The 27,239-nt window shown below is 45.9% G+C and overlaps 1 protein-coding gene across 1 annotated transcript; it reads left to right on the top strand.

Moving 5' to 3' along the window:
• Positions 1–763: 763 nt before the first annotated feature.
• LOC117096853 lies at positions 764–7,716 on the top strand. The gene is made up of 2 exons (XM_033234175.1): positions 764–1,483; positions 6,768–7,716. The coding sequence occupies exons 1-2, from the start codon at positions 1,192–1,194 to the stop codon at positions 7,694–7,696; spliced, it is 1,221 nt and encodes a 406-aa protein (XP_033090066.1). The 5' UTR covers positions 764–1,191; the 3' UTR covers positions 7,697–7,716.
• Positions 7,717–27,239: the final 19,523 nt, after the last annotated feature.

Here is a 27,239-nt window from a genome sequence, read left to right as displayed (position 1 = left end):
CCTTCATTCCCAAGACAACCCTCCCTTTTGATGGTCCTAAGGTGTTGCCACCTAATTTCATGACTTTTGCCACTTCAAAGGCTTCCCAAGTTCGTACCAGGGCCACGCCTCTCAAAGTGGATGCAGGAAGGAGTCCAGATTCTCCTCTCCAGACGCTCGGGCGGTGCATCGGAAGTGAATCTGAGATTAAACCCATGTATCTTAGCTCCTCAATGCTCCCCTTCGTCATTTCTTGAACATACGTAGTAGCATGTCCTGGTCTTCTTGGCAGTCTCCTTAGGGATGTAGGGGAAAGGCAGTTTCCATATCAACTTTCTTTATGTTGCCATGAATTAGCTGCTTGCTGACTAAACTTCTCGGACAAAAATCACACACTTCCCGAGTATTCATCCTTTCACACCACAGTCACCTGCTCTAGTATTTGTGCACAGTTACATTATTATCAAAACTGCATTTCAACTAAACACTCCAAGTGCAGGTGAAGGTCTGTCCTCAAGGTGCTGGCTGAAGCAGGTGAGTGGAACAGTTCCAGGTCCCTGCCGTTCCGGGGTGTCAGCATCAGCTCTGTTCAGAGGTGACAGACAGCAAGGCCCCAGCCAGGAGAGGCCAAGGGGATGGGAGTGAGAGGGAGAGCTCAGAGGTGGGGCAGGAGCCTCAGCATGGGGGGTGCCAGGGCCTTGGCAGGTGGCCGCCTCAGGACCGGCAGGCTCCACAAGCCAGCGGTTCTTTCCCTCCCAAGAGCAGGACTGAAAGGAGGCTTGGGAGTCAGGGGCGAGGACAGATGGTGGCAGGTGCAGAGGGTGAAGGGGTCCTGCCTGGGATCAGATGGCAATGGAGCTCAAGGAAATAGAAGCAGCCATGTTGCCACAGTGGCCACAGTGCAGGAGCAGGTGCTGCTGGGGAGCTGGGCCCCAGGCCTTATCTACACTGTCTCACTGTAAGTCTGCTCCCAACTTGGCACCGTCATCTGACTCCACACATTGCCGTAGCCCTGCCAGGCAGGTGCTTGCAAAGGCCACAGAGCCTTTGAGTGGGTGCAGGAGGGAAGCACACCAGGAATTCGGCCCTGGTCTGAGGCAGCAGGGGACAGTTGACTGTGGTCAGCAGGGCCTGAACCCCGGCTCTGGAGCCTGCGAGCCACCCTGAGGGTGCAGAAATCTGAGTGCCTGGGGCCATGTGCAGAGTGTGGCCATGTCACAGCTGTGGCTTCAGCATTCAGAGCCTCTGCCTCCACCGGGGACTAATGCAGGTTTCCAACATCTCTGTTTGGTCGGTGCTGATCTTTTTCCTAACTGGCGACTTACTGGTTCCAGGAGAGATCTGGGCAGGCTGCAAATGTCTGCGTTAAAACAGCTCTGCTGGCCAAGACAGGACAGAAGCAGACAGCAGGTGGAGGAGACACACTTTCCTATCCAGCAGAACCTGTGGCAAGCTCCGCAGCGCTCTCCAGTCTTGCTTCCGGGAAGGTGGTTAATTCCATCTGGTCAGTATTTCCACACCGCGCGAGCCTCCACTTCCCTCTGCGTGTTCTCTGAGACCCACCCTCCTGGGCTTGCCACTTAAATGAGTCCAGAATTGCCTCACCACCCTTTTACTTGCAGAACCTGGCCTTCGTGTTGTGGGGATGATTAGGAAAGAAATTTGCTTCAGGAAATGGCCAGAAAGGGGTTCCACAGAACTGGCTTATGAAATAGTTTTGCAGACTGTACTTAGTAAGCTGGAAACAAAGGCAAAAGAAAAAATAGAAAATCTTATTGTAGAAAATACGCTTTGCAGTGTTTGAAAAGGCTGTTCTTGTTAAATTAACCTATTAATAAATACAAACCACTTAACATTTGCTTTTTAACTGTTGTCTCTAGTGCCAAAATAATTGGTCTGTGAAGCCAGTGGGAGTCTGTCTAGTTGGAAAATAGTAGTATTTATTCTTTGAGGCCCCAAACATCAAAGAAAGTGTTGTTTAAATAAAAAGATGGGGTGTGAGCATGGGAGGTGAGTGGACAATGGGAAATTACTTAATGGGTACAATACTCATCTTTTGGGTGAACACTAACAGCTCAGACTTCAGCACTGTGCAACATATCCATGTAACAGAATTACACCTGTACCCCCTACATTTATAGAAATAAAAAAGATGCATCATAAACTGAACAAAACAGCCTATATCTTGAAGAAATCATGCTTGAAAAGTGATAATTTCACTCTCTAAAATTTAATTTTTAATTTTAAATTATTGTATGGGAGATAATTCCCATGGCTCAGAAACGAAAAACATGAAAAGCATTCAGTATAGTCTATTCTCCATCCACATCCTCCTCTGCCTGGTTTCATTGCAGTCCTCTGTGTAACAAAGTCTTTCTTATTGATTTCTAGGAACTCTTTACATGTGGCACTAAGGGCATGAGTTATGATTAACTTCTTGTGCATCCTTAGAGCTTCCTGATGCAGATGCAAACACACAGGAATGTGAGTGCTCACCTTCATCTTCTCTGTGTTTTACACAAATGGTGGCAGATTACATGCACTTTATCACACCTTGCTCTTATAAATTGGATAATCCTCCATATGAATACATGTAGCATTCTATTTTCTTACAGCTGTGGAGTATTTCCGTACCACACTGGATGGATGGTTGGTGTTGATAGACACAGATTCTTTCAAATCTTTTGTTTATCTGTATAACAGATAATGCTGTTCTCTTGCTAATATATCATTTTGCATCTGTCTTTAGAATCAGTCGTGAAATTGCTGGGTCAGAGGACACACATCTTTGTAATTCCGTAGGTGTTGCCAAATTAGCCTGCCTGTGGTCATGCGATTTGCTCTTCCCAGGCATGAAGGCCACTGCTTCTCCATGGCTCCTGACCTGCACATTGTGAATCTCTTCTGATATTTGCTGATTGAATAGGTTTCCTATTCTATTATTAGTAAGGCTGACCATCTATTTAGTTTATTTTCACTGGACCATTCCATCAAAGTTTTTTGCCTATTGATCTATTGAGTTTTTTATCTTTTTCTTTCTTATTGATTTTTTGGAGCTTTTAATATATTAAGGATGTAACTTGTGATAAGAGGTGAAAATACATTCTTTCCCTCAGTGTCTGTCTTGATTTCTTAATTTGCTGATGGTAGTTTTTCATGCAGAAATTCCTATTTTTATGTAGTTTAACTTACAAATTCTTTTATTGCATTTGGATTTTCCAGTTTTAATTTTAAAAATCATGGAATTTGTCCATGGATTTCTGTTAGTATTTTTATGGCTTTACTTATAATATTTAAATATTTTATCTTTTTGAAATTTATTTTTATATACATTGTGGGACATGGGTGCAACTTTCATCTTTTATTATTTATTTTGCTGAATGCTACTCAGTTGTCCTAATGCCATTTATCACAGTTTTTTTTCACTAACAATTTTAGATGTCACTTTTATGACTTACTAATTTCCCTCCTATTTTTGTGTCTGTCTGTATTTCCTGTGCTTTTCTGTTGTTCCATGTGTTTGTTCATGACCCAGTACAACAGTGTTTTAGTTATTAAAACTATTATATGATCTAAGAACTGGTAAGGCTAATTCTTTCTCTTTACTCCTTTTTTTTTTTTTCTGGATTTTCCTATTTTTGTTTGCTTCTTTTTCTATTTAAATGTTAGAATCAGATTGTCTAGTTCTCATCTCACAGTAAAATATGTAAATAAATAAATAAATAAAATACAAAGATCCAGAAAAACTTTAATCTATTTTTATTTAGGTGCATTAATTTGCATAATAAGTCAGGGAAAGTTGGTGTTTTATGATGCTGAGTCTTCCTAGTCGAGAACATCATAAGTCTTTCTATTTGTTCAAGTTTTCTTTTATAAACGTTCGAGAGTGGATAAAAACATATCTCATATAGATCTTAACTTTCTTGCTAAGTTTATTTCTAGGAACTTTTTCTTGCTAATTAAATAGGAGTAATTTCTTATGCTATATCATCCAAAGCTATTGGTTTCTGTACATCAATTTTATCCCTACAGCTTACTAATTTTCTTATTATTTGTTGAAGAAATTAACTTGATATTGTCTTTTGGTTTGAGATAGGTGTATCTTACAATGTTATGAAAATACTTATCAAATCCTATTTTATTAAGTTTTTAACACTAAATTTCATCAAATACAAAATGCAGCTTCTGTATAGATTATCTTATTTTTTAAAATCTTGGATCTGTTTGCAAACATTTTTTAAAGTTTTTGAATTTTATCTTTACATACAAATGTATTTGGTTGTCCTTTACAGCATGTGTCATTCAAAACACAATTTCCCATAAGGATGCCACATTTTCCTAAGCATTTGGAGTTCCACAGCATCTTGAATTCATTTAACAAAATGTTATAGAAGAAAAAACGTAATACAGTTGTGTCATTATTTAAAAGCTAACATTTTTCTCTGAGCTTGAAAAATAATAGATACCTTTTCTAGTGAAGAAAGCACCTTAAATTCTTTCTTGAATAAAGTAGGTGTGTGTGGATAGATGAGTAGATTGGCAGGCAGATAGATTAGATAAACATTGTCAATAAAATTAAATCGACATGATGCACACTTTAAAACTCTCTCTGAAATAAAATAATGAGAAGTAAGAAATCCGAGCCCACGGGTGTCAGCCTGTTCAGGTGGTCCTGCTGGAGCACTGTCTCCATGGAAACAGAGGAGTGCCGGCAGGAAGGACTGAGGAGACGCGGCAGTGAGTCCACTTTTTTTCCCGAAACACCATCATTTCCTAAGCTTATTTATCGCCTTTCAATTCTACAGAATCACATTATGATTTTATGGTGACTAAGGACCAAGAGTAGAAATGTCTTATCTCCAAGGCATGGAGCAGGCACTCACCATTTAAAGGAAGCAATCTTCAGGCTTTTTACAGGATATTGATCTCCAGGGAATGTCAGTAGGGGCACAAGGAGAGCAGTTGATGCATCTGGACTCATAAATTGCTCACGTTACATCCAATATGCAGTGTATGATATGACATGTGTCATGGAGGTGTCTGTAAAGGCGCCACAAATGCCAACATCTGGGTTACTTATTTGTCTCCTCTGCGGTGAAGCTGGCAATAAACGCATCTCCCAGAGGCTGGGGAAGGTGGGAGAGAATGATCAAATGAAAGCTGCTAAGATGAGGCCATTTTTTTCTGTCTTCCTGAATCATCAGCCATAAAACAACAGCAGGACAAGGGTTGTGTCCTTCTCTCTGCTGCTACAACCAGCGGGTGACGGATTGGATGTGGTGGCTACAAAATGCAGATGAAGGTCAGCACTGCGTTCCGGCTAAGACTTCTCAAACTCTCACTTCACAATTAATTTTTGTTTCAAACAATGAATGTTGTTATTTTAATGATAGCATGAGTTTAAAACTTTGATGCTTCCATTTTTCAAAAAAGGCAAACCACCACTGACAATCACAAAATCCTTTAATGCAATAGTACTGGGGAACAGAGCCCAGGGCTTCTGCATTTGCTGATTCTCGGCACCTCCGTCTCCGTTACTCTCTGATGTTTCTTAAAGGCTTTCATATATGCATGAGATAAAAGCGACACAGCAGAAAACCAGAAATAAATACAATGAGAATGAAGACCAGGCAGTTCTGGACAAGGTGCTGCTCAACCAGGAGGTGGCAACAGCAGGAGGGTGGACCTCCTTCCACTGAAGCTGCATATAAACAGGACCTTGGAGGCCAGTGAGCTGGGTACAAAGCTCCCTGCCCCAGTAGGGACGTGGCCTGCTCTAGGCAGAAGGCAGCTGAGCAAAGGAGAGAGACAGCAAAGTAGAATGACTTCAACTCTTTTAAAGGTTGAAAAATGCTGAATAAAGGCATAGCTGTGAAGAGTATGGGATTGTTTATATTTGCTGAGTAATCAATACTACATATTGCTTTCACGTTGTTTGCTCAGCTCTGTCCCAGGGCACATCCAAGAAGCATGGGCATGTTTCTGTGCTCTTACAAAGCCTCCTTTCTGTTAGGAAGCCTGCAGCACACACAAAACAGCCATCGGCAAGAGTGTCTGTGGCCCCAGTGCTGCCCTGGGCAGCACATGAGAGTGATGGACTTTTCTGCTCTCCGGAAGGAGGGTATTAACAGGATTTATCTTTTTATATATTCTGCCTAGCATTAGAGAAGCAGACAATTTTAGTCAATCATTCAAGACCATCCTGCAACTTCAGCTTTTGTGCTTTACAACCTTGTAAAGAAACACAGCACCATAATTAATTACAATTAGAGCACTGTGATGTGAAATTTCAGCCCAAAATCTAAGTCTGCCAAAAATCTAAGTCATTGCCTTTGGCCTGAATTCCTGTAGCATAATCTTAGATAGGCACACACATCCCTGATCCAAGGGCCTGTGCACACCAGGTGCTCCTCCCAGCAGGGAAGGCTCGGAGGTGTGGGCCCACAAATGGATGCAGCTGCACCCCGAACCGACCTGCGCTCCCTGAAGGATCAGAGGGAAATGTGAGGGGCCAACCCGTTCAGTGCAGAGCTCTCTGTCTTCAAGCAAGGGAAGAGAGGTTTCCAAATTTGAAAGTGACCTTCGCAGCTCCTCTCCTTTCCGCTCCCCTCTTCAGTGGAATGTTTGAACAAGCACTGATGACTCGCCCCCTAATAGCCCAGATAAGGTTTTACAAGAACAGGTGGGCCTGTTTGAAAGATAAACTTTTCCTGAAGCCACAATAAGACAAATGATCCGAAACTTGCAATTTGGTTAATGTTTCTCTCTCCGCCTTGCTGTGTACACAGCTCCTTCTGGCCAGCAGCAGGAAGAGTGGGCCTGTGTGTGCCAGACCCTGCAGTCTCTCCTCTCACCTGGTGTCTCCAGTGAGGGGCCTGAGTCATCGCACACCATGAGCTTGTGCTCAGCCTGCACATCTCCCACCTCCCACCAGCTGCTCCTCAGCTGCCAGGGCCAGATTCTAGCAAAATCTCACTCCTCTGCAGATGCTTGGGTTTCCCTGGTGTCTGGGGGTGGTGTGCTTGGTGGCCTGAGCACTGCGGTGAATCCATGTTTCCCTCCCAGCACGCTGTTCTGTCCTCCAACTTGGCGGACAGCTCTGGCCAGGGACGTAGCCCAGCTGATGCCCACCCTGCGCTCTGTCCATTTCATAAGAGCCCCCGGTTTCCTCACTTCTCTCAGATTCTGCCAAGAGAATGGTCCCAGTGTAGCCCAGAAAGGCCAGCAGGGTGCAGCCTGGGACTTACAGCAGAGGCGGCTCTGGTGGGGAGAAAGTAGCTCTCCCAGCCTAGCCCCACTGGTGGACGGCACCTCCTGGCTTCAGGCCATCTTTTGTCCCAGTCCTAGGTCAGAAAAACACAAACAAAAGCCAGCCTCATGGCGCTCGAGAAGCAGGAGGCCATTCGCTGACAGCAACACGCTGTGTGCACAGACACACGCGTGGACAGGAGGTAGAGCTTGGGGTTGCTGCGGAGTGGACAGGACACTGGAGCGGCAGGCGCTGCGGACCCGCTGGGCAGCCGAGCATGGTTGTCGTCCTGAGCAGCAGGAGCTAGTTTGTTGTTGCTCAGGGCCTTGTCTTTTTTACGAAGAGCCCCAGGCCACGGGTGCTTCTCTGGGTGCCTCTTTGCTGCCACGCCTGCACGCAGGTGGAGAGCAGACCCGGCCACTGACTCACTTCCTTTGCTGTCTTCAGATGGAAAAGCCACTGCCATAGCCCCAAAGGAGGGGAAACTGTACTGATTTGGGGAACCTCTGTGTTGATTTCAAAACAGATAGTCTCCTGTGTTCTCAAAGACTGGACGTGAACCCCACAACTGCCTTAGGCCGCAAAAGCTTTATGCTTTCTAATTAGCATCCCTGTGACCTGCTCTGTGCCCTGCAGATACTTTTCTCAGCCAATCAGAAGGAGGGAGGCCAGACACCAGCCCCCACGGATCTGCGGCTGGGACCCCTTGCCTGGGGACGATGGGGTTGGGGTACAGTAACTGCCCCAGAAACAAGTGGGGCAGCAGGAGGCTGATGGTGAGCTTGGAGGTTGGCAGAATTCTAAATCTGGGCACTGCAGGGTCCACACAGGTCATGACCCTACTCTGCTCCACCCAGAGTCCGGAGGACCTGAGCAGGAACCTCTGCAGGGTGGGTCCGGGGCCCCTACCCTCTCGGCAGCCAGCAGTGCTCTCTGACAGCCCGGGCCTCTGCTCCTTCTGGTAGCTCTGTAGTTTGCTGTTGCCAACGTGGCTGGGCCTGGGACAGGCTCCTTCTCTCCCTCCTGAAGCCAGCAGTCCCTCCTGCCTCAGTTTCTCAGACTACGCTGTCTCTCCCATCACAAGCCGCTGAAGACGCTCAGCTGTTTACGTCTGCCCGGTCTGACTGCTGGATCTCCCTCTGCATGCGTCGGTTTGCTGTGTTCTCGCTACTCGCCCTTGGGTAAAATTTCTTCTCGACTTACGAAGCTGCGTGTCCTGGAGGGCAGGGCCGCACCTCACATGCATGTTGCCCACATAGCTCAGAAACAGATGCATTCACGCTTGTTAAAAGTAAAATGGGGTCGGGCGCAGTGGCTCATGCCTGTAATCCCAGCACTTTGGGAGGCCGAGGTGGGTGGATCATCTGAGGTCGGGAGTTCAAGACTAGCCTGACCAACACGGAGAAACCCCGTCTCTACTAAAAATACAAAAAATTAGCTGGGTGTGGTGGCGGCGCATGCCTGTAATCCCAGCTACTCGGAGGCTGAGGCAGGAGAATTGCTTGAACCCAGGAGGCAGAGGTTGCGGTGAGCCAATACAACGCCATTGCACTCCAGCCTGGGCAACAAGAGCAAAACTCCATCTAAAAAAAAAAAAGTAAAACCAATTAGCCAATTTAAAGGAGTTTAACTGAGCAAAGAATGATTCACAAATCAGGCAGCCTCCCGACCCAGAGTGGACTCACAGACTCCAGCGCAGCCATGTGGTGGAAGAAAATTTAAGACTGCAAAAGGAAAGAGATGTACAGAAAATGGAAATGAGGTACAGAAACAGCCAGATTAGCTAAACTTGTTATTTGCAGTATTTGAACATGGTCAGAGAGCTGGCCACCTTAGATTGGCCAAAACTCAGTGATTGGCACAAGAGTAGGCTACGGTCTGTTTACAGTTCCATTTAGGTTATTGTTCATGATATACAGAGAGACCTTTAGGTCGAAATTAAAATATGCAAGGAAGCAACTTTAGGCCACATGTAATTTGAAAGCGAGAGAGGCCTGGTGGAGGCTGCATTCTCCTCTCCAAGAAGTTTGTGGGCTGCTGAGCCACAAGATATGGAAGAACACAAGACAGCAAGAGAAGGCCATGAACTGGACCCAATACCCACATATTCAGGAGTAAACCCTGGTGCTGTGAAAGGGTCAGTGCCTCCACAAACGTCTCCACAGACATAGAGCTCTGAAAGGACACAGACCGCTACACACAACAGAGGCGCAACAAGCCACAGAGCTCCACACACCGCAGAGCTCTCTACAGACAGAGAAATCTCCTCACCACAGAGCTTTCCAAACCAAAGAGCTCTCCACATACACAGAGCTCTCCACACCACAGATCCCTCCACAGACACTGAGCTCTCCTCAACACAGAGCTCTCTACTGACACAGATGTATTTATAGACACAGATCTCCACACAAGACTCTCCACACCACAGAGCTCTCTATACTACAGAGCTCACCAGACCAGAGTTCTCCACAGACACAGAGCTCTCCACACTACAGAGCTCTCCAAAGACACAGAACTCTCCACACCAGAGAGCTCTCCACAGACACAGAGCTCTCCACACAGCATAGCTCTCAACAGACGCAGAAATATCCACACCACAGAACTCTCCTCAGTCACAGAGCTACCCACACCACATCGCTGTCTACACTACAGAGCTTGCCACATTCACACACCTCTCCACCGACACAGAGCTCTGCAGACACAGAACTCTCCATACAACAGAGATCTCCACAGACACAGAGCTCTCCACACCACAGATACCCCCTGTACTTACCCCTAGGCCTGACTCCCCTTAGCACAGACCCCCAACTCTTAAATTTTCTGTACTCACACTGGCAGCAGTGACTTCAGCAGCACTGACCCACTCTGCACTGACCCCCTCATCACTGACCTTCCCAGCACTGACCCCTCTAGCACTGAGCCCCACTGCACTGACCCTTTTTGCACTGACCACTGCCTGCAGTGAGCACCCCTCCCCTGACACCACAGCACTCACACCCATACAACTGACTTCCCCAGCAGGTACATCCCCTGCACTAACCTCCACAGCACTGATGCCCCAGCACTGACTCCCCCACAGTGACCCCTCAACATCAACACCCCAAGCACTGACACTCCCAGCAATGACCCCTCAACACCGACACCCCAAGCACTGACATTCCCAGCAGTGACCCCGCCAACATTGACCTCCTTAGCACTGACCTTTACTCCTGAAACCTACAGCACTTACCCCCGAAAGTGACAGCCCCAGCACTGACTTCCTCAGCAGTGACACCCCCAGAAGTGACTTGTCCAGCACACTTCAGCACCCACTGCACCAGCAGTGACACCCCCAGTACTGACACCCCAGCACTGACACCCCAGCACTGAGACCCCAGCACTGACACCCCAGCACTGAGAACCTCAGCACTGACACCCCAGCACTGGCATCCCAGCAGTAACACCCCCAGCACTGACACCCCCGGTACTGACACCCCAACACTGACACCGCCATCACTAACATCCCCAACACTAACAGTCCTGCACTGATACTCCCAGCACTGACACCCCAACACTGACACCGCCATCACTAACATCCCCAACACTAACAGCCCTGCACTGACACTCCCAGCACTGACACCCCAACACTGAGACTCCCAGCACTGACACCCCAACACTGACACTCCCAGCACTGACACCCCAACACTGACACTCCCAGCACTGACACCCCAACACTGATGCCCCAGCTGACCCCCCGCACTGACACCCCAACACTGACCTCCCAGCACTGACACCCCAACACTGACGCCCCCAGCACTGACACCCCAACACTGACACCCCAACACTGACACTCCCAGCACTGACACCCCCACACTGACACTCCAGCACACCGACACCCCCAACACCCCCCCAGAACACTCCCCGCACTGACACCCCAACACTGATGCCCCCAGCACCGACACCCCAACACTGACGCTCCCAGCACTGACACCCCAACACTGATGCCCCCAGCACTGACCCCAACCCTGACCTCCCAGCACTGACACCCCAACACTGACACTCCCAGCACTGACACCCCAACACTGATGCCCCCAGCACTAACACCCCAACACTGACGCCGCCATCACTAACATCCCCAACACTAACAGCCCTGCACTGACACTCCCAGCACTGACACCCCAACACTGAGACTCCAGCACTGACACCCCAACACTGACACTCCCAGCACTGACACCCCAACACTGATGCCCCCAGCACTAACACTCCAACACTGACACCGCCATCACTAACATCCCCAACACTAACAGCCCTGCACTGACACTCCCAGCACTGACACCCCAACACTGACGCCCCCAGCACTGACACCCCAACACTGACACTCCCAGCACTGACACCCCAACACTGATGCCCCCAGCACTGACACCCCAACACTGACACCCCAACACTGACACTTCCAGCACTGACACCCCAACACTGAGACTCCCAGCACTGACACCCCAACACTGACACCCCAACACTGACACTCCCAGCACTGACACCCCAACACTGACACTCCCAGCACTGACACCCCAACACTGATGCCCCCAGCACTGACACCCCAACACTGACACTCCCAGCACTGACACCCCAACACTGATGCCCCCAGCACTGACACCCCCAGCAGTGACAGCCCCTGCTGTCAATAAATAACAGTAATTTAATTATTTATTTTTGGTTAGAACTCAGAATAGTACAGAGAACAACATAGAACCTCTATGTACTCACCACCTAACTCCCAAATACAGTATTTCTCCACACTTCATTATTTTCTGAAATACACAAGGCATCATCACATATACATTGAATCGCTTCCGTCCCTTTCCTCAAGTCAATGCCCCCACTCTCTGAGGTGACTCTGCTCTGAATTCGGTGTGTGGAGTTGGGTGACATTTGGAAAGAGAGTGCGCTATGCATAATGTAAATGTAACTACTTATGTTTCCAGAAATAAAATTCAGTATTTTATGCCCTACTTGAATCTTGAAATAATGCAATTGAAGTTCAAGCTTGAAATGCTGTAAAAAGTTTGAAAAGCTAAGTTCGACTGTACAATTTGAAGACTCCTCCAGTGCTGAGGCTTAGCTGTTCGCCCTGGCCTGGGGAGGGTTGTGGGGCCTGTGTTGTTGGAGCAGGGAGCCTCAAGATTTGTTAACTATTCTGAGTGTTATCGCTGGGTTAATTTTGTTGGTATGTGTGTCCTTCGTTTTAATCTTCGTGTCGCATCAGCATTTTCTTAGCTGTTGATTTGTTCATGGGTGTGTTAGTTCGTTCTTGCATTGCTGTAAAGAAATAACCGAGACTGGGTAATTTGTAAAGAAAAGAGGTGTGATTGGCTTCATGGTTCTGCAGGCTGTACAGGTTTCTGCTTTTGGGGAGGTCTCAGGCAGCTTTTACTCCAGGTGGAAGGTGAAGCCAGAGCAGGTACATAACAGAAGCAAAAGGGGGAGGTGCCACACACTTTTAAATGACTGAATCTTGTGGGGACTGCACCAAGGAGACCTTGCTAAACCATTCATGAGAAATCCACCCCCATGATTCAATCCTCTCCCCCCAAGCCCCACCTCCAACAACTGTTGAAATCGACAATGCTGTGCTTCCTACCTACAACACCTCCAATGTTGGAGGTGGGGATTATACAATATATAATACTGTATGTAATATTGTATTATAGTACGCAATATTGTATTATAGTATGCAGTATATGTATTAACTCTAAGCATTTGCATGAGTGTACCATTCAATGACATTAAACACATTCATGGTAATGTGTGCCCATCACCACCATTTTTGCCCAAGATTTTTCATCACACACAACATAAAGTCTGTTCATTTTAAACACCGACTCCTCACTCCTCATTCCCCCTGCCCCAGCCTTTGGTTACCTTGCTTCTACTTGCTGTCTCTGTGATTTTGCCTATTCTAGGTACCTCACACAAGTGGAGTCAAATAATATTCACCATTTTGTGTCTGCTTATTTCACTAAGCACAATGTCCTTAAGCTCCGTCCAGGCTGTAGCCTGTCAGAAGCCCCTTCCTTTGTAAGGCTGAATAATTTCCATGGTATGGATGGACCACACTGTTCCTTCATTCCTCTGTGGATGGACATTTGTGTTGTTTCTATCTCTTGTCTGTTGAGGATAATGCTACTATGAACATGGGTGTTCAGATACCTCTGTGTGTTCCTGACTTCAATTCCTTTAGATGTCCCAGGTGTGGAATTCCTGGATCTTACAGTCATTCTGTGTCTGATTCTTTGAGGAACCTCCAAATTTTTCCACAGCAGCAATGGATGAGAGTTCTGATTTCTCCATCCACATCCTCACCAACACTTCTTTCCATTGCTTTTTATTTTATTATAGCCATCTTATTAGATGTGAGGTAGCATCTCAACTGTGGTTCTGATTTGCATTTACGTATGATTAATGATACTGAACATCTTTTAATGTGCTTATTGATCATTGCATATCTTGTTTGGAGAAATATCTATTCAAGATCTTCCCCATCTTAACATTGTTTTTTAATTGTTGTTGAGTCACGGGAGTTCTTTATATGTGCTGGATATTAATCCCTTATCAGATATATGATTTGTAAATATTTTCTCCCATTCTGTAGGTTGTCTTTCTGCTTTCTAGAAAGAGTCCTTTGATATACAAATGTTCTTAATTTTGATGAAGTCCAGTTTATCTATTTTTTCTTTTGCTGCCTTTGCGTTTTTTGTCATATCATTATTACTTTCTATTAGTATATTATTTTCCCTCATTTTTATTGTTACTTCTGCCATATATCAACATTCCAGGAGCGCATGCCTCTGTCTCTGGATTCAGTAGAGGCACCGGCAGCCACCAGCTCACTGGGCCTCAGGCTCAATGGTCACCTCATGGCAACACCCCAGTGTTTCTGTTTCAGGTCAAGCTCCTGCTCCTTTTCCTGTTACCCTGACCCTCCTCCTGCTCCAGTCCCGTGACTTCAGACACAGGGAGCAGTGGGAGTTGCAGCCATGGCTGTTCAAAGGCCACATGGTCTGGGTGTCTAGGCCCCAGTGGTGTCTCCTCCTCTGCTGTCTCAAGGCAGAGCTTTCTGGGAGGGTGGCATTTTCTGCCCATTCCCTGTGTATTTGTGTTTCTCTTCAAAGGGTCCTTGGGCATTCTGGCTATCTCTAAAACTCATTGGCTGGGTTACCATTGGCCTTCCTGGGTCATTTATTTTATTCTTGGGAAGCGATTCCCTGACTCTCCTGTTACAATCATGGCTAGGCCTCGGTGTGTACAAGGCAGCCACGAGGTGGTAACCAGATTCTGAAAATAACTCCCTTTCCTTCCAGTGATCTCCAGCCACTGACAATATTCCACCATTCGAAATTTCATTCTTTTGACGTGTGGCATTATGTATCTGATGTCAAACTTTGAATGCAAATTAATTCTGGAAACACATGTAAAAATTCACACAACTAATTCTGTGAGTGCTAAGGTATGTAGTAACTAGGGTTCCAGACAAAGAGCTTTAAGAGGTCAGTACCTGGGGTTGCACTGTCAAGCGTGGTGTCTGCTTGTGGCCCTGAGACCTAGAAATGTGGCTGGTCTGGGTTGAGATATGCTGTCAGCGTCAAATGCATCCTGGACTTCAGAGATGTCGCATGATAGAAGAATATAAAATGTGTCATCAATAATCGTTTCATATTGATGGCATGATGAAATAACATTTGGCTCTATTGGTTTAATAAAACATATGATTAACATTCATTTCTGTTTCTTTTTTCTATCTCTGCTGGTCTGTGTTACTCTCTGGCTCTGCCTAGGGAAGCTGAGCGTAGGATGGGTTAAGGGAACAACTGGACAGAAAGCCTGGGTAGGAGGCAGCAGGAAGTCACTGAGCCCATGATGCAGGGGTCAGGGGAGTGGCCTTGGTGGGCAGGGCTCAGGGGAGCGGCCTCGGTGACGCAGGGCTCAGGGGAGCGGCCTCGGTGGGCAGCTGCACACCTGTACCTCTGGGGGCTGTTAGAGGCCACTGAGCAGTTGCTGCAGCTGAACGAGGCCCGAGAGAGGCTTTCACTGGTCAAAGGCTTGGGAGGACCCTGGGGTTTCCCCAGGCCTTGCTTGTGCAGATCAGCTGGCGTGCGCTCTGTGGATAATGAGACTCTCTGTTGCTGATCTTCCGGCGGAGGGGGGCACCAGACACAGATTCTAGGCGTGGTTTCCCCCAGTTTGTGTTCAGCCAAGGAGAGGCCCTGGTCTCTGGGGTCCCAGGAAGCATGTCCCGCAGGGAATTAATCCCAGGGTCTCAGGTCCCGTTATGATTCACTCACTGAATAGTTAAAAGACCCAGATTCAAAAGGGGCAGCTCAAACCTTTGCCCCCTGGGAACAAAGGCAGGAGATTAGCTCTGTGTTATCAACCAGCATTGTCAGGATAGAATGAAAAAGGCTAACTTTAAAGGCTTCACCTGTTGAGGCCTTAGTCAGAGCCTCGATGGGAATCAAAGGTCATTCCTGCCCAAGGTTTTGTCTCGAGTCCTCAAATGGGTAGCACTGAATTACCTTTGAAAGTGGCCTCAAAGGACCGGAGACGAAGCATGGATTAGTGTCTTAATCTTAATAGCATGAGGCCTGTAGTTAGGGTCCAGGGAACTTGGGGGAAGAGGTAGCATTGTCCTGGGCCATCCCTGGCATGCGGTGCTGTTAGAGGTGGGCTGGGGTGAGGGTGTCCTTTGTGCCTCTGGACAGGACCCTTTCACCAGCTTTGGGGGCGTTGTCACAGAGCTTCGCCAGCTGACTTAGCGTTGGCCCTCGGACAATGGGATTTGTCAAGACCAGATGAACAAAATCTTAGGCTCAGATGGGGAAAGGCAGGCATCCTGCTCTGGTGTTTCCGTGGGGAACAATGTTGGGTCAGCCTGAGCTGTGGGGCTGGAGAAGACCCCAAATGCCAAAATATTATCTGGTGTCTCTGCCGCCCCTCACTCCACTTTAGAGCCACCAGAGACAACCAAATCTGCTCAGAGGCCACCTGTTCCTGCCTGTGGGTCCCCTCCCCAGCTGCAAGAGTGGTTTCTGCACTGATGTGGACCCCAGCCTGCCTGCTGTTCCGAAGCTGCCTTCACCACAGAAGAGGAGGTTGGGGCTGGCCTCTGAGGAGTGACCTGGCCGAGCCCAGTGTCCACCAAGGCCTCAATGCCCTCCGTGCCACATGGGGTCCCGGTGTCGGCCTGGTGGCACAAAGCTGTGCTGGGCCTGTCATCGCAGACCACAGGCAACAGCCTCCTCAGGGTGGAAGAGACTGCACAGAGCTGTCCCTAAGTGACCCCTGGGCTAGGACAGGACCCGCAAGGAGAACAGCCTCGCTTCCTTCCCCCTCACTGTGCCGTCCACACTCAGAGCCGACTCCCTTCCTCCCTCTCCAACCCACTATGTGGTGCAGATGGGCTGTGGCTCCGCTGGGCACCCCTGGCTGCTGCCTCTCTTTTTCCCCACCCCCAGCCAAGTGGGTCTTGGTTTCCTTCACTGCAGGCAGAACCTGAGCCTGTGCTGTGCCCTGATGAGTGGTGCCCCTTCCTCCGGGGCTGTTCGGTGGGTGTGCCTTTGCCACGCTCCCACTTCCCACCCTGACGCAACATCGATCCCCAAGTCAGGGTGGACCCGGGACCCCTCAACTTTCCCCTGTGCCCCTATGCATTTCATGGGCAAATCAAACCTTTTCAAACTTTCACCTCCACAGGTCCCCAGGGGACACTCCAAGGTCCCTGTTGCTCCTGTCCTCTGCCGGCCCCCTCACCACCTAAATTAGTGGTCCTGCCCAGGCTGTTACCACAAGGCTAGCTGGCCTCGATGTCAGCGCCTGCCTTTCTGAGGGCGATTTTCTGAGGCCCCAGGCCCCAGCAGGTGGGATTTCTCCTTCCATCCGCACCCCCGACAGCATCGTGCTGGCTGTTCAGTGTGGCGGCTGCACCTGGTGTCCAGCTACAGCCCACGGAGCCAGGGACAAAGCCGGGTTTAGTCAGGATGCCAGTGGGGTTGCCCCACCTCTGTGCGTGGAGAAGTTACTGCCAGTGTCCGGTGCGGGAATCCTTCCAGGAATGCTCTCACCTGCAAAAATTTAGAAGTTCAATAACAAAATATGAAACTGCAGGAAATGGGTTTGAGATATTTGTATGATAAAAACAGATTTATATAAACTTATTAGTGGAAAGGCTGAATTATCTTTCTCTTCTCTTAATAGAAAATGATATATTAGCAGGGTGCATTGGCTCACGCCTGTAATCCCAGCACTTTTGGGAGGCCGAGGCGGGTGGATCACTTGAGGTCAGGAGTTAGAGACCAGCCTGGTCAACGTGGTGAAATCCCTTCTCCACTAAAAATACAAAAATTAGCTGGGCACGGTGGTGTGTGCCGGTAATTTCAGCTAGTTGGGAGGCTGAGGCAGGAGACTCACTTGAACCTGGGAGGCGGAGGTTGCAGTGAGACGAGATTATGCCACTACACTCCAGCTGGGAGACAGAGCAAGAATCCATCTCAAAAAAAAAAAAAAAGAAAAAAGAAAGAAAGAAAAAAGAAAAAAAAGAGATAATATATCAAAACTGTCACACATAGAAACAGTCAAAGGCGTGAGAAAGTGTAGAAAAAGTAAGAGCTGGAGAAATGAGGCAGTGTCAGGCAGGTGACTGAAAACACTGATTTTGGATTCTGTGATGTTTGTGGCTTTGCCTGATTTTTCAAGTATGTAATTTGTTTTCATCTGCCTTCTCCCTTTGAATATGTGTGGAGGGACTCCTTTTCTTGAATAACTGCCCCCACCAACCAATCCCATTATAAAGCCACCAGGCTTAGCAAGGCCTAGTTCTGCCCCGACTTTATCTCACTTTAGAAGACTTCACCTGCTCTTGGCTTGAACAATGACGTCTTTTTCTGGGCTTACAAATCTATTTCTGGAATAAACTTCTCCCTGGTGATTTGTCCTTTATTTCCCACTTTCTGGGTACAGGAGGTTCTCACTCTAATAATTTAATAGGGTCATGTTGACGGTTATTGGTGACATTTGGCCACGGAGGAATACTGATATTTCAAACAGAGATACAGCAACACTCAGAATATTTTACCCAACTAATTTGGAAGCATCTTCACAAACATTAGCTTTGAGAAATGTTTTCTAAATTTTATTCTTAGCCAAGTGGTGGAAGGTGGAGGTAGCTCCAAGTGATCCTTAGAAAAAGGTATTTCTGGAGGCTGAGGACAGAAGGGCCTTGTTCAAATGATTTTTCTGACCTAAAGCAAGATACAAAACCGGTGTAGGAGAGAGAGGGAACTGCCAAGAATGTGCCTGATACTTTCAGACAATCTCTATGCATTTGGGGTCTGGAGAAAAGGGAAGAAAGATACTTTTACAAGAGTCAACCCTAAAGGGGGGACCCTAATCCCACAGTCGCCAGCTCCCCCGGGCAGCGCCTGTAGCCTGTTTCGTGTCTGGGGCAACAGGCCGGCGCCGGCCTATGGTCGGCTGTGGTTGACTGAGAACAAAGGCTCCCACCTCTCTTGGAGCCCTTGGTGGCTCGTGAAGCTCTTCGTGTGGTGCCTGGTGACCAACCCTGGGGCCCCAGACACCTTCATGCCAACCACAGGCCACAGTGATACATGGAAGGACCCTCCAGCACCTGTAGGCCACACCAATGGACAGAAGGGTCCTGCCACACTGCAGACCATACCAATGGAGGGGGGTTCTCCCACACTGCAGACTATGCTGATGGAAGGAGGGGTCCTCCCACACTGCAGACCACGCTGATGGATGGAGGGGTCCTCCCACACTGCGGACCACGCCAATGGAAGGAGGGGTCTTCCCACACTGCAGACTACAGTGACAGAAGGAGGAATCCTCCCACAGTGCAGACCACGCTGATGGATGGAGGGGTTCTCCCACACTTGCAGGCCACCCTGATGGATGGAAGGGTCTTTCCTCAGCTGAAGGCTACCGTGATGGACGGAGGGATCCTCCTGCACCTGCAGGCCATGCTGTGTGTGTGTGTGTGTGTGTTTTAACTTTGTTGTTTTTGTAAATGGACAAAGTGTAACTGTCTATATGGAGTAAAAAACAATGATACAATTAATACAATGTGGAATAATTCAATCAAGCAAATTAGTACATCCCTCACCTCAAATACTTAACACATTTTTGTGGTGAGAACATTTTGAAGTTTATTCTCTTTCTCTTTTTTCTTGATTTTTTAAAAAAAGTATTTATTTCAATAGGTTTTGGGGAAACAGGTGGTTGGTTCCATGGATAAGTTCTTCAGTGGCGATTTCTGAGATTTTGATGCACCCATCACCTGAGCAGTGTACACTGCACCCAGTGTGTGGTCTTTTATCCCTCATCCCCCTCCCGCTCTTCCCCCCATGTCCCCAAAGTCCATTGTATCATTCTTACACTTTTGCATCTTCATAGCTTAGATCCCACTTATGAGTGAGAACATACAATGTTTGGTTTTCCATTACTGAGTTACACTTAGAATAATGGTCTTCAGTTTCATGCAGGTTGCTGCGAATGTCATTATTTCATTCCTTTTTATGGCTGAGTAGTATCCTATGGTATACATGTACCACAGTTTCTTTATCCATAACGGGCATCTGGGCTGGTTGCATATTTTTGCAATTGTGAATTGTGCTGCTAAAATCATGCATGTGCAAGTATCTTTTTGGTATAATGACTTCTTTTCCTCTGGGTAGATAGCCAGTAATGGGATTGCTGGATCAAATGTTAGATCTACTTTTAGTTCTTTAAGGAATTTCTACACTGTTTTCCATAGTGGTTGTGCTTGTTTACACTCCCACCAGCAGTGTAAAAGTGTTCCCCTTTCACCGCATCCATGCCAACTTCTCTATTGTTTCTTGATTTTTTGGATTTTTTGATTATAGCCACTCTTACAGCAGTAAGGTGGTATGGCATTGTGGTTTTGATTTGCATTTCCCTGATAATTAGTGAGGTTGAGAATTTTTTCATGTTCGTTGGCCACTTGTATATCCTCTTTTGAGAATTGTATGTTCATGCCCTTGGCCCACTTTTTGATGGGATTTATTTTTTTTCTTGCTGATTTGTTTGGGTTCCCTGTAGATTCTGGATATTAGTCTTTTGTCAGATGCATAGTTTGTGAATATTTTCTCCCCCTCTGTGGGTTGTCTGTTTACTCTGCTGGTTATTTCTTTTGCTGTGCAGAAACTTTTCAGTTTAATTAAGTCCCATCTATTTATCCTTGTTTTTGCTGCTTTTGCTTTTGGGTTCTAAAAGACTTTTTTGGTCATGAAGTCTTTGCCTAAGCCAACGTCTAGAAGGGGTTTTCCGACGTTATCTTCTAGCATTTTTATGGTTTCAGTCTTAGATTTAAGTCTTTGATCCATTTTGAGTTTGTTTTCATGTAAGGTGAGAAATGAAGATCTAGTTTCATTCTTCTACATGTGGCTTGCCAATGATCTCAGCACCATTTGTTGAATAGGGTGTCCTTTCCCCACTTAATGTTTTTGTTTGTTTCATCGAAGATCAGTTGACTGTAAGTATTTCGCTTTCTTACTGGGTTCTCTATTCTGCGCCATTTGTCTAAGTGCCTCTTGATACCGGTACTGTACTGATTTGGTGACTATAGCTTTATAGTATAGCTTGAAGTCAAGTAATGTGATGCATCCAGATTTGTTATTTTTACTTAGTCTTGCTTTGGCTATACTGGATCTTTTTTGTTCCATATGAACTTCAGGATTTTTTTTTCTAGTTCTATGAAGAGTGATGGTGGTATTTTGATGGGAATTGCATGAATTTGTAGATTGCTTTTAGCAGTTTGGTCATTTTCACAATATTGATTGTACTCATCCATGAGTATGGGATGTGATTGCATTTGTTTTTGTCCTGTATAATTTCTTTCAGCAGTGTTTTGTAGTTTTCCCTTTAGAGGTCTTTCATCTCCTTGATTATGTATATTCCTAAGTATTTTATTTTATTTCATTTCATTTCATTTTATTTTTTTTTTGCAGCTATTGTGAAAGGGACTGAGTTCTTGATTTGAATCTCAGCTTAGTCACTGTTGGTGCATAGCAGTGCTACGGATTTTAGTGCATTAATTTTGCATTCTGAAAACTACTGAATTTATTTATTAGTTCCAGGAGCTGTTTGGATGAGTCTTTAGGTTTTTCTAGGCATATGATTATATCATCAAAGAACAGTGAGAGTCTGACTTCTTCTTTACCAATTTGGATGTACTTTATTTCTTTCTCTTGTCTGATTGCTCTGGCTGGGACTTCCAGTACTATGTTGAATAAAAGTGAAAGTGGGCATGCTTCTTTTTCCCAGTTCTTGGGGGAATGCTTTCAACTTTTCCCCATTCAGTGTAATGTTGGCTGTGGGTTTGTCATAGATGGCTTTTATTTCTTTAAGGTATGCCGTTTCTATGCTGACTTTGCTGAGGGTTTTGATCATAAAGTGATGCTGGATTTTATCAAATGCTTTTTCTGCATCTATTGAGATGATCATATGATTTTTCTTTTTTAATTCTGTTTATGCGGTGTATCACATTTATTGACTTGCGGGTGTTAAACCATCCCTGCATCCCTGGTATGAAACCAACTTAATCATGGTGGATTATCTTTTTAATATGCTGTGGGATTTAGTTAGCTAGTATTTTGTTGGAGATTTTTGCATCTATGTTCATCAGGGATATTGGTGCGTATTTTTGTTGTTGTTATGTCCTTTCCTGGTTTTGGTATTAGGGTTCTGTTGGCTTCCTAGGATGATTTAAGGAGGATCCCCTCTTCTCTACATTTTGAAACACTGTCAATAGGATTGGTACCAATTCTTCTGTGAATATCTGATAGAATTCAGCTGTGAATCTGGTCCTAAACTTTTTTGGTTGGCAATTTTAAAATTATCATTTCAATCTTTTTGTTTTTGCTCAGAGTTCAGAGTTTCTATTTCTTCCTGGTTTAATCTAGGAGGATTGTATATTTCCAGGAATTTATCCATCTCCTCTAGGTTTTCTAGTTTGTGTGCATAAAGGTGTTCATAGTAGCCTTGAATGATCTTTTGTATTTCTGTGGTATCAGTTGTAATATCTCCTGTTTCATTTCTCATTGAGTTCATTTGGATCTTTTCTCTTTTTCATCGGCTAATCTCACTAGTGACCCATCCATTTTTATCTTTTCAAAGAACCAGTTTTTTGTTTCTTTTGTATTTTGTATTTTTTTGTTTCGATTTCCTTTAGTTTTGCTCTGATTTTTGTCATGTCTTTTCATCTGCTGGGTTTGGGTTCATTTGTTCTTTTATTTCTAGTTCCTTGAGGTGTGACCTTAGATTGTCTACTTGTGCTTTTACCAATTTTTTGATGTGGGCATTTAATTCTGTGATCTTTCCTCTTAGCACACCACCTGTGCTGTATCTCAGAGGTTTTGACAGGTTGTGTAACGATTATCATTTGGTTCAAATAATTTTTAAATTTCCATCTTGATTTCATTGTTGACCCAATGATCATTCAGGGGCAGGTTGTTTAATTTCCTTGTATTTGGACTGTTTCGAGGTTTTACTTTTGGAGTTGATTTCCAGTTCTATTCCACTGTGGTCTGAGAGAGTACTTGATATAATTTCAATTTCCTTAAATTTATTGAGATTTGTTTTGTAGTCTATCATATGGTCTATCATGGAGAATGTTCCATGTGCTGATGAGTAGAGTGTATATTCTGCAGTTGTTGGGCAGGATGTTCTGTAAATATCTGTTAAGTCCATTTGTTGTAGGGTACAGTTCAAGTCCATTGTTTCTTTGTTGACTTTCTGTCTTGATGACCTGTCTATTGCTGTCAGTAGAGTATTGAAGTCCCCCACTATTACTGAGTTGCCATCTATCTCATTTCTTAGACCTAGTAGTAATTGTTTTGCAAATTTGGGAGCTCTAGTGGTGAGTGCATATATATTTAGGATTGTGATGTTTTCCTGTTGGACTAGTCCTTTTATCAGTATACAAGATTCCTCTGTCTTTTTAAACTTTTATTGCTTTAAAGTCCATTTTGTCTCATATAAGAATAGTTGCGCCGGGCGCGGTGGCTCAAGCCTGTAATCCCAGCACTTTGGGAGGCCGAGATGGGCGGATCACGAGGTCAGGAGATCGAGACCATCCTGGCTAACACGGTGAAACCCCATCTCTACTAAAAATACAAAAACTAGCCGGGCGAGGTGGCGGGCGTCTGTAGTCCCAGCTACTCTGAAGGCTGAGGCAGGAGAATGGCGTAAACCTGGGAGGCGGAGCTTGCAGTGAGCTGAGACCCGGCCACTGCACTCCAGCCTGGGCGACAGAGCAAGACTCCGTCTCAAAAAAAAAAAAAAAAAGAATAGTTGCTCCTGCTTGCTTTTGGTGTCCATTTGCATGGAATGTCTTTTTCCACCCCTTTACTTTAACTTTATGTGAGTGTTTATGTGTTAGGTGAGTCTCTCAAAGACAGCAGATACTTGGTTGGTGAATTCTTATCCATTCTGCCATTCTGTATCTTTTAAGTGGAGCATTTAGGCCATTTACATTCAATGTTAGTATTGAGATTTGAGGTACTAGTCTATTCATTGTGCTAGTTATTGCCTGAATACCTTACTTATCTTTTTCATTGTGTTATTGTTTTAAATGTCCTGTGAAATTTATGCTTTAAAGAGATTCTAGTTTGGTGTACTTTTAGGATTTGCTTCAAGATTTAGAGCTCCTTTTAGCAGTGCTTTTAGTGCTGACTTGGTAGTGGTGAATTGTCTCAGCATTTGTTTGTTTGAAAAAGACTTTCTCTTTGCTTCATGTACGAAGCTTAGTTTTGCTGAGTGAAAGGAAGATATCTTGGGTCCCTGAAATCAATGAGCTGAAAGGAAATGTCAAGTTGGGAACCCCTTAGGGCAAACCTGCCCTGCTTTTTATTCAAAGTCACCCCTCTGCTCACTGACATAAATGCATATCTGATTGCCTCTTTGGGGGAGGCTAAGCAGAAACTCAAAAGAATACAAACATTTGTCTCTTATCTACCCACAATTTGGAAGCCCCCTCTCCACTTTGAGTTGTCCCACCTTTCCAGACAGAACCAGTGTTCACCTTACATATGTTGATTGATGTCTTGTGTCTCCCTAAAATGTATAAAACCAAACTGTGTTCTGACCGCCTTGGACACATGTCGTCAGGACCTGCTGAGGCTGTGTCATGGCATTCATCCTCAACCTTGGCAAAATAAACTTTCTAAATTAATTGAGACCTGTCTCAAATTTTCAGAGTTCACAGCTGGATACAACATTCTTGGCTGGTAATTGTTTTGTTTAAGGAGGCTAAAAATAGGACCCCAATCCCTTCTAACTTATAGAGTTTCTGCTAAGAAATCTGCTGTTAATCTGATAGGTTTTCTTGTATAGGTTACGTGATGTTTTTGTCTCACAGCTCTTAAGATTCTTTCCTTTGTCTTGACTTCAGATAACTGATGACTATGGGACTAGGCAATGATCTTTTTGTGATGAATTTCCCAGGTGTTCTTTGAGCTTCTTGCATTTGGATGTCTAGATCTCTAGCAAGGCCAGAGAAGTTTTCCTCTATTATTCCCTCAAATACATTTTCCAATCTTTAGATTTTTCTTCTTCCTCAGGAACACCAATTATTCTTAGGTTTGGTTGTTTAACATAATCCCACATTTCTTGGAAGCTTTGTTTATTTTTTCAAATTCTTTTTTCTTTGCCTTTGTTGTGTCATGTTAACTCGAAAGCTTTGTCTTCAAGTTCCGAAGTTCTTTCTTCTACTTGATCAGTTCTATTGCTGAGATTTTCCAGTGCCCTTTGCATTTCTCTAAATGTGTCCTTAATTTCCAGAAGTTGTGATTGTTTTTTATTTATGCTCTCTATTTCACTGGATATTTTCCATTCATATTCTATACCATTGATAGGGTTTGGTTCTGCATCCCCACCCATATCTCATCTTGAATTGTACTCCTATAATTTCCATGTGTTGTGGGAGGGACCTGGCAGGACATGGTTGGATTGTGGGGGGCAATTTTCTCCATGCTGTTCTCGTGCTAGTGAATAAGTCTCAGGAGATCTGATGGTTTGATAAGGGGAAACCATTTCACTTGGCTCTCTCATTCTTTCTTTGCTTGCTGCCATCCATGTAAGACGTGACTTGCTCCTCCTTGCCTTCTGCCGTGATTGTGAGGCTCCCCCAGTCACATGGAACTGTATGTCCAATTCAACCTCTTTCTTTTGTAAATTGCCCAGTCTTGGGTATGTCTTTATCAGCAGCATGAAAATATTGGGTATGTCTTTATCAGCAGCATAAAAATAGACTAATACAACCATATTTTTAAAAAAATTACTTTAAGTTGGTCTTCCCCTTTCTCTAGTGCCCCTTTGATTAGCTTAATAATCAACCTTCTGAATTCTTTTTCTGGCAATTCAGAGGTTTTTTCTTGTTTTGGGTCCATTGCTGATGAGCTTGTGTGAGCTTTTGGGGGGTGTTAAGAACCTTGTTTTGTTATAGTACCAGAATTGTTTTTCTGGTTCCTTCTCATTGGGGTGGACTATGTCAGAAAGAGTATCTGGGACTCAAGGGCTGCTCTTCAGATTCTTTGGTCCCACGGGGTGCTCCCTTGATGTGGTGCTCTCCTCTCCCCTAGGATGGGACTTCGTGAGAGTCAAACTGCGTGATTGTTATTTCTGTTCTGGGTGTGGCCCCCCAGCGGAGCTACTGGACTCTGGAATGGTACTGGGAAACATCTGCAAAAAGATCTGTGATGTGATCCGTTTTCAGGTTTCTCAGCTGTGGATACCAGCAACTGCTCTGGTGGAGGCAGCAGGAGGGTGAAGTGAACTGTGTGAGGGTCCTTGGTTGTAGCTTTGTTGAGTGCAGTGGTTTTATGTTGGTTGGCCTCCAGCCAGAAGATGGTGCTTTCAAGACTGCATCAGCTGTGGTAGCATAGGGGGATACCAGCTTGCCTTAGGGTCACCTGGATAAGTATTCGGGTTTCTCAGATGATGGGCAGGGACACAGAGCTCCTAAGAGATTATATCCTTTGTCTTCAGCTCCCTGGGTGGGTAGAGAAAGACCACCAGGTGGGAGCAAGGATAGGCATATCTGAGCTCAGCCTCTCCTTGGATGTGGCTTGCTGTGGCTGCTGTGGAGGTTGGGAATGTGGTTCCCAGGCCAATAGAGTTATACTCCCAGGGGGATTATGGCTGCCTCTGCTGTGTCATGCAGGTCACCAAGAAAGTGGGGGAAAGCCAGCAGCCCCCAGCCTCACCCAGCTCCCACACACCCAGCAAGGCAAGTCTCCCTCAGGCTGTGCCCCCACAACAGCACTGAGTTTATTTCTTTTTTTTTTTTTTTTTTTTTTTTTTTTTTTTTTTTGAGACGGAGTCTTGCTCTGCCGCCCGGACTGGAGTGCAGTGGCCGGCTCTCAGCTCACTGCAAGCTCCGCCTCGCGGGTTCACGCCATTCTCCTGCCTCAGCCTCCCGAGTAGCTGGGACTACAGGCGCCCGCCTCGTCGCCCGGCTAGTTTTTTGTATTTTTTAGTAGAGACGGGGTTTCACCGTATTAGCCAGGATGGTCTTGATCTCCTGACCTCGTGATCCGCCCGTCTCGGCCTCCCAAAGTGCTGGGATTACAGGCTTGAGCCACCGCGCCCGGCCAGCACTGAGTTTATTTCTAGGCAGCCGATGAGCAGGGCTACAAGCCTGCCCCACTGGGAAAGCAAGCAGGGCTTTCAGGTTTCACGCATCCCCGCCTGCCACATCCCCGCCTGCCACATCCCCGCCTGCCACATCCCTGCCTGCCACATCCCTGCCTGCCACATCCCTGCCTGCCACGGCTTCTGTGCTATGTCTGCACTCCTGGTTCATCCCCTCCCCTGGGATTCTGCCGGGGAAGCATTTAGTTGAAATTGTTACAAAATTCAACTGGAAGTTTCCTTCTCCCCGTGGTCTTTCCCCAGTTCCACTGGCAGCCCTTCCTAAGGATCCCTGTGAGACAAAGTCAGAAAT

Source organism: Trachypithecus francoisi, unplaced genomic scaffold (genome assembly GCF_009764315.1).
Source record: "Trachypithecus francoisi isolate TF-2019V2 unplaced genomic scaffold, Tfra_2.0 Lachesis_group15, whole genome shotgun sequence".
Lineage (NCBI taxonomy): Eukaryota > Metazoa > Chordata > Mammalia > Primates > Cercopithecidae > Trachypithecus > Trachypithecus francoisi.
The sequence above is the reverse complement of the archived record's forward strand: the minus strand, read 5'-3'. Positions and strand labels throughout refer to the sequence as shown.

What these genes read in the sequence shown, in the direction of transcription:
- LOC117096853 (XM_033234175.1), top strand. Translation starts at nt 1,192, where the DNA reads ATGTCACAGCTGTGGCTTCAGCATTCAGAGCCTCTGCCTCCACCGGGG. An exon ending in AAGGTGGTTAATTCCATCTG is followed by an intron (nt 1,484 to 6,767) that starts GTCAGTATTTCC and finishes CTGTGTACACAG; the next exon opens with CTCCTTCTGGCCAGCAGCAG.